Below are 7,566 nucleotides of genomic sequence, written 5' to 3'. Positions count from 1 at the left end.
CTACTTCCGAAAAATCAGCTATTGAAAATAGCACAGTTCTACTCTGACACACATGGGATCACTAGGAGTCAGAATCGAGTCTATGGCAAATGTTTAGTAGTCCTAGTGTGGTGCAAATAGTTGATATGCTCAGCTGCTACCCTAAGGTTAGACATTTGAGTCCACCCAGAGGTGCCTCAGAAGAAAGGCCTGGCGATCTGCTTCTGAAGGTTCACAGTCACTGAAAACCCTATGGAGCCCCATTCCACTCTGACCCAAGTGGGGCCGCCACGAGTTGTGGTGACTGTTTTTTTTTTTAACATTCCACGCAGAAAACACTTCCTCATTTACCGCCACACAGTGCAGACAGCCTCCACGCAGGCCGGAGTTTTTAATTGGGTTGAAGGAGAAGCAGACAGGGGAGGAGAAGGGAGGGTGGTGGGGAGGAGCCCCCCAGCTACTTTCTTGATGAGCTGGACCGTCCCTTGTCCCGCAAAGACCTGGCGCCTCCGACCAGGGTGAAGCAGGCCAGCCGTCGCCAGGAGCCAGGCCTGGGGTCGCCCTCCAGGGCTGCCCGCCTCCTGCCGAAGCGGCCCACGGGCCTGAAGCCCCGGCCCATGTACCAGGCGGGGTTGATGTCAGGGGCTGCAGAGGGAAGACGAGAGAGGTGTGGACGGGTGTCCCTGGACACGCACACCTCAGCTGGCACACTGGGCTCCCATCCAACGGCTGCCCGGTAACCCTGGCAGTGTGGGATCCCCCCACAATGGGAAGACTTCGGGAAACGGCAAGTCAGACTTACTCAGGTCAACTTCCCTTCTCGCCTGACCACCTGGTCTGGGCAGCACCGGCTAGCCCCCAGGTCATGTGGGCAGTGAGATGTGAACCCCGAGTTGGGGCTGGACAGGGGCAGGGGGCTCTAGGGTAAGGCCTGGTGCAGAGGAGCCTGCGACATCCCAAGGCTGACCCCCCAGAGCCGGGGCTCAGCCAGCACAGGCCTGGCTGGGGTGGGGGCTGCAGGGAGGCGGGCGGCACTCACTGCGGGCCTCCATGGAGTGCGGGCGGGCTCGGTTGGTGGACCCCCGCAGGGCCAGGCCCAGCAGTAGCAGGCACAGGAGCCAGGCCAGCCCTGCCTTCATCGCACTGGGTCCTTGGATGAGACCACGCTCGGGTGGGACCCCACACGGGGAGGGTGCAGCCTGGGGACAGAGGACAGAAGGGCAGAGCAACGTTAACACGTGTGCACACAAATCTGGGGAGACCTGAATGAGGTGAGCGGTGGAATGTGTGTGTGATATAGAGCATGCGTGCATATGTAAGAGTGTGTGTGTGTGTGTGTGTGTACCTGAGTGTGTGCATTTGAGTCTATATGTGTGTATACACGAGAGATCATGTGTGTGCATGTGTGTGCATGTGTTAGTATGTGCACGTGTACATGCATGCACGCATGTGTACATATAAGAAGTGTATGTGTGAGTGCATGTGTGCATGTACATACATGCACGTGTGTACATGTGAGACAGTGTGTGTGTGCTTGCAGGTCTGAGTGTGTGTTTGCATGTGCTGTGTGTGACAATGTACGTGTGCATGTGTACATATGTGCCTGTGTGTATGTGCATGCATGTACGTGTGTACATGCATATGTGTATTATACAAAAGCATGTGCACGTATGAGAGTATGTGTGCATTTGCACGTGTGTGTGTGTGAGTGTGTATGCTATGTAGGTAAGAGCGTATGCTGGTGGTGTGTAAGAGTGTATGTGTGCACGTGTATATGCGTACATGTGCATACTTTCACACGTGTATGTGTGTATTTGCATGTGTGTGTATGTACGTAAGAGCTCGTGCACATGTGTGACAGTGTATGTGGGCATGTGTGTACATGCATGTGCATGCAGCCATGCCCCTGTGGCTCCCTCTGCTCTGTGCTGGGGTGGGAGTGTGCACCAAGCAGCAGTTAACCCCGGCTCTCCGGAAAGTTGCTCTCCCTCCTGGGCCCTGTTCTCTCCCTGTGAGATGCTGAATGAATGAAAGGACAGTGTGTCAGCCCCTGCGAGCAGAAAGACCCGGGAGGTGTGTGTGAAGGTGCCGTCTGTGAACGACTTGGTCTGTCTGTCTGTCTGTGTCAGGAAACCAGGAGGGACGGGGGCCTCTCTGAACTCTGTGTGCTTGCTCTGCTCCGTGCCCACCCCCCAGGCCATCAGGAGCCCGTGTGAGGGGGCTGACCACTCCGTGCCCGCCCCGCAGGCCATCAGGAGCCCGTATGAGGGGGCTGACCACTCCGTGCCCTCCCCGCAGGCCATCAGGAGCCCATGTGAGGGGGCTGACCAATCCGTGCCCGCCCCCCAGGCCATCAGGAGCCCGTGTGAGGGGGCTGACAACTCTGTGCCCACCCCGCAGGCCATCAGGAGCCAGTGTGAGGGGGCTGACCACTCCTTGCCCGCCCCCCAGGCCATCAGGAGCCCGTGTGAGGGGGCTGACCACTCCGTGCCCACCCCGCAGGCCATCAGGAGCCTGTGTGAGGGGGCTGACCACTCCGTGCCCGCCCCGCAGGCCATCAGGAGCCCGTGTGAGGGGCTGTCCCTGGAGCCAGGGGAGCTGAGGGGTAGTGGGGATGGCTTGCCCAACCCCACGCAAGGCTGGGGGTGCCGAGGCTGGGGTGGGGCTGGGACCCCACTCAGGGCTCTTTCTTACCCGGCCAGGGCCTCCAGCCTGCCCCCACCCTACCCGAGCCCGCCCACTGACAGGCGGCCTTGTGGGAAGGGCTGGTGTCCTCAGTCCTTAACAAGTGCTCCCTGCTGTCCACACCTGGGCCAGCTCCGAGGGTCCCCACGGAAATGCACAGCCGTGACCTGCTCTCATGGGCACGAGGACCCCACGGGATGGAGGGAGGAGCGGCTGCTGGGATTCCTCACGGACACAAACAGGTACTGAAACCCACCTGCAGCCCTGCAGGAGCAGAGGTGGTGACCTGCCTGAACAGCGTCCACCTGCTGCAGGTGCCCGACCCCGTGGTCCCCCTCAGCCCTCGGCACTCCAGGATCCAGCAGAAGATGCTGCCACACTCACCCCAGGGCCCCCCAGCCCTCGGCACCCCAGGATCCAGCAGAAGATGCTGCCACAGCCGCCCAGGTTCCCGAGTCTCAGGAGAGGACCCCTCTGCAGACCTTTGAGTGTTTAGCCAACTTCCCAACCCCTCCCTCCCGCAGCGGGATTTAAACACCCTCATGCCTCTCCTAAGGAGCCCTGGTGGTACCACAGTTAAGTGCCCAGCTGCTACCTGAAGGGTTGGCAGTTCGAACCCACAAGCCACCGTATGGGAGAAACGGCCTGGCAATCTGCTCCCGTAAAAATTACAGCCTAGGAAACCCTACAGGGCAGTTCTACTCTGTCACATGGGGTCGCCGTGAGTTGGAATCACTATGATTTAAACAAGAGTCCCTGGGGCAATGGAGACTGTGAGACCTGGGGAGCTGGAAGCTTCTTCCTTGGGCATCGCCACAGGAGGGTGGCCCTTGGGGTGTGTGTGTGTTTGTGTGTGTGTGTAAGTATGTGTGTCTAAGTGTGTGTATGTGTGAATCTCTACCAACAACAACCATTTTCCTGCTTAGAGATCTGCTGGGGTGTCACTCACCTGGGTGGGGTGGGGGTCCCCAACCTGGAGGAAGCTGTGCAGCAGATGGGAAAGCAGAGTGATGAGAATGGGCCAAAATGGGGAGGTGGGTACTGTGTGCTCATTCCCAGGGACCCATGGATGAACCTGTCTCAGGGAACCAATGGGTGAGCCCATCTCAGGGACCCTCCTGGTGAGCCTGTCCCTGGGGGACCATCAGCGGCGCTTAGCTCCTGACCATCAAGGACCTGCTTCCCTGAGAGTCGGGGGTCCCTGCCCATGCAGGGGGCAGCTTCACCTTGGATGGCACCGGGGCACCACACGAACCTCACCACGGCTGCCCTGCCGTTCCGCGGAGTCCTGGGAAAACCCGACCCACGCCCAGGTGGAGAGAAGCTCTTACACCCTGGAGAGACTCCGGCAGCTACTCACCGCGCTTCCCAGGAGCCAGACGAGAGGCTGCTGGCAGGAATGAGGCCCCGGGAGAAGTGAGGCCGGGGTGGGCTCTTACCTCCTTTTATAGCTTCCCCCAGGAAGCAGCCAGCACCCAGGCCCCCCCCAACGCCGCGCCCCCGTGTCACCTCCTGTTCCTCACCGCGTCCGCCTCCCTCCCAGGTGGCATCAGGAGAGGGCGTCTTTGTCTCCTCTCTTTTCTCCTTTTTTTTTTCTTTAATACGCTCATCAGCGACACGAGTCGTTCCTTCCTGGATGATATAATTTCATTTATGCCAAGTGGTTTTAAAACAGATCAACTTCGCCTCTTTACACTTGCTTTGGGCAAAGGACACAGTCAAGCGTCCATTAAGACCGGGTGCTCCTGTCTCTTCCTTCATTAAGTCGTTATCTTAAAGTGGAAAGGCGAAGCAGAAAAATCACCAGAACCTAACACTCTCAGCCCTTCTTCAGTTACCTATGGAGTTCTTCATAGTTGCATTTGCTGTGTGGGCTTTTCCATCCTGACCTTGTGACTTAAAATTATACTCTAACTATTTTCTGGGCTTTTACAGAGTCTACAAAACTATTGTTTAAAATAAACAATTTTATTATTATTATAAAACAAACACCTTTATTATTGCTATGGAACACATATATTTTTATGATAAAAGCAGTTCATACACATTTTGAAAAAATTGAGAACGGACAGAAAAAAAGATAAAATCAGTGATAATGTCAAAGAAGCAACCGTTTTTCCCATTGAATTATTTCCTTCTAGAGGGTTTTCCACATATTTTCTGTGTAGATTCATCACACTTATACGACAGTGAATCTCATTCTTTGCACCGAACTCTACAACCACCACGTCCTCAAGTTGTTATGTGTATTTCAAGCCATTTGAAATAACTGTACAATATTTCACCATTTAACTTACAACCAGGAGCCTAAATAATTCCTATGTTGAATATTTTGTTGCTGTTGTTAGTGGCCATCATGTTGGCCCCTGACTCATGGCAACCCCGCGCACAATGGAAAAAAAATGTGCCATCCTCACGATCGGTTGGCGATTGGACTGTTGTGCTCCATAGGGTTTTTATTGGCTGATTTTGGGACGTTGATGGCCAGGCCTTTCTTCCTAGTCTGTCTTAGTCTGGATCGCCACTGAAATCTGTTCAGCATCACAGCAACACGCCGGTGGTGGCTGTGCCTGAGGGGCATTGGCCAGGAATCAAACCCAGGTCTTCCACACCGGAGAGAATTTTACCACTGAACCACCCCTGCGCCTTTGAATAATTAGAGATCATATTAAAGGTCATTTGAGTGCAGTTGAGTATAATCTTAAAGAAACTATGCTGGGAAGGAAAGAGCTGCTTGCTCCCGTAGCATCCTTGGGCGGGGGGCGAGGTGGGGCCGGCTCTAGATTGACTCTGTCAGACGTCCAGAAAAAGCTCCAGAGCAACACTGGACACTTCAGCATCATTGGTCAGAGACAACGTCCTCCCCCTCACCCGCGGCCGCCTGTTCCTGTTTGTGGACAGTAGGCTCTCGGGAGACTGTAAATTCAGGGCAACTGGTGAGGGGGGTTAGTGCAGGCAGCACTGAGGGGTGGGAGCCGTGGCTCCGGGGTCCCACCCCGGGCTGAGCTTTTGAAACGTTCCAGATCTGGCCCACCTGGGACGAAGCCCATCAGTTTTTGGAGTGGCTTAGGCACCGGTGCTTGTTCAAAATTCCCAGGGGGTTCTCGTGAGCAGGGCGATGGCTGAGAACCACTGTAGGGGAGGGTGGTCCTGCCTTGGAGGCGGGTCTTCTGGGTGGTCACCGTGGATGTGTGACCGAGCACCGGGGTCGCTGGGGGCAACGGAAACTGTGAGACCTGGGGAGGTGGAAGCTTCCTCCTCGGGCATCACCCCGGGAGTGTGGTCCTTGGCGGGGGGTGGTGGTGGTATGTGTGTGTGTAAGTGTATAAGTGTGTCTGCACGTGTGTATGTGCATGCGTATGTGTATGTGTATATATGTGTGTGTGTATGAGCATGTGTGTGAGTGTATGTATATGAGTATGTGCGTGTCTGAGTGTGTGTATGTGCATGTGTGTTTGTGTGTGTGTGTGTACATGTGGGTGTGTATGTATTTAAGTGCATGAGTGTATACGTATATAAGTGTGTTTGTGTGCATGTAAGTGTGTGTGTGTCTACTTGGAGAGGCCACGGTGGGGCTACCTGCTGAAAAGTCGGAGGAGCAGCTCATGGTCAGGAGAGGACTGGGTGAGGCTTAGAGAGGGGTCAAGAAGCTTCAAAGTCATGGCCCCAGAGCCGCCCTGGCCCCTGACCTCCCTGGGGCTGGGTCATTGGCCTTCCCTGGCTCCCCAGGAGAAAGCTCTATGTCCTTCCATACTCACCCTCCTCGCTTGGGCGGGTTTGGGGGGGTTTCTGCTCCTTACAATTACAGGAGACCAAGTTGAAGAGGCCTCCATGAGGAGCCTCATCCCTCTTGTTCTTCTTCATGTTCTCAGGGCAGTTAAAAGAAGCCCACTCTTTGGGCTGGGCTTCACAGTTTGGGATCTTCAAGCTTTCAACCTCAACATGATAAATTACCTGCACACAGCAGGCACTCAATACGTAGCAACAGACATGACAGACAGGTTTTTTCTGGGTTTGACTCTTGGGCCATAATGGTGCTCTGGACCAGCTTGAATAATGGTTCCCAAAAGTTCTTGGCCACCAGGAACCTGAGTATGTGACCTTATTTGGAACTAAAGTCTTTACAGATGTAATTGGTTAAGAGGAGGTCGTACTGGGTTAGGATGGGCCCTACGTCCATCACTTGTGTCTTTGTAAGAAGAAGACAGACACACAGACACACAGGGAAGATGGCCACGTGAAAACAGAGGCAGAGATTGGAGTGATGCGCCTGCAAGACAAGGGCTGCAGGAAATACCAGGAGCTGGGAGAGAGCATGGAACAGATTCTCCTTCACAGCCCTCAGAAGACACCAGCCTGCCCTCACCTTGATTTCTATTGTATTATGTCACCTGGTTTATGGGTCTTTTACTGTGGAAGCCACAGGAAACGAGTAGAAGCTCCGCAAATGTTTCTGAATGAATTGATGAAGTGTTTCTTCTTAGTACTTGTTCCTAGAAGAAGCCAGAGTCTCTGTGGCTTTGGCCCGTGTACTTCTTAAACATGGGATTCTTCCAGACTTCTAGAAAAACTATTGCACAAGCTGATGGGCAAGAGGGAACCTTGGATATTATCTGAGTTGTAGTTGTAGGATGGAGTATTTAGTTACCAGCAAAACTTTTCTGATGAGGATGCCTTCTGAAATTCCAGATTCTTGAGAAATTTCTGAAGTGCTCGTCTCTAAATTGGAAAGTGGTCTTTGAGGTATGAGTCATCTGAAAAGCTCAGATGCTGAGAAATGAGTGAAATCAAGCTTTAGTGAGAGATGAACAGTAATAGGAGCTTCTTCCTGCCCCCAGAGGCCGTGGTTCCTGGAGCTCAGCATTGCATCTGGGATAGAAAGAAATGGTGTCCCTAACCCTT

General features: G+C 54.2%; 1 protein-coding gene across 1 annotated transcript; it reads right to left on the bottom strand.

Moving 5' to 3' along the window:
- Nucleotides 1-436: 436 nt before the first annotated feature.
- PRLH (prolactin releasing hormone) lies at nt 437-1,118 on the bottom strand. The gene is made up of 2 exons (XM_023740848.1): nt 1,019-1,118; nt 437-624 (listed from the first exon to the last, which is right to left on the bottom strand). Exons 1-2 carry the CDS (start codon nt 1,116-1,118, stop codon nt 437-439), a joined length of 288 nt encoding a protein of 95 aa, XP_023596616.1.
- Nucleotides 1,119-7,566: the final 6,448 nt, after the last annotated feature.

This window comes from Trichechus manatus, unplaced genomic scaffold (genome assembly GCF_000243295.1).
Source record: "Trichechus manatus latirostris isolate Lorelei unplaced genomic scaffold, TriManLat1.0 scaffold00165, whole genome shotgun sequence".
Classification (NCBI taxonomy): Eukaryota; Metazoa; Chordata; class Mammalia; order Sirenia; family Trichechidae; genus Trichechus; species Trichechus manatus.
This window is presented reverse-complemented; position numbering and strand designations above follow the sequence as displayed.

Coding starts and splice junctions, on each gene's coding strand:
- PRLH (XM_023740848.1), bottom strand. CDS start 1,118: ATGAAGGCAGGGCTGGCCTGGCTCCTGTGCCTGCTACTGCTGGGCCTG. Junction 625..1,018: donor GCACTCCATGGAGGCCCGCA/GTGAGTGCCGCC, acceptor TTCCCTCTGCAG/CCCCTGACATCAACCCCGCC.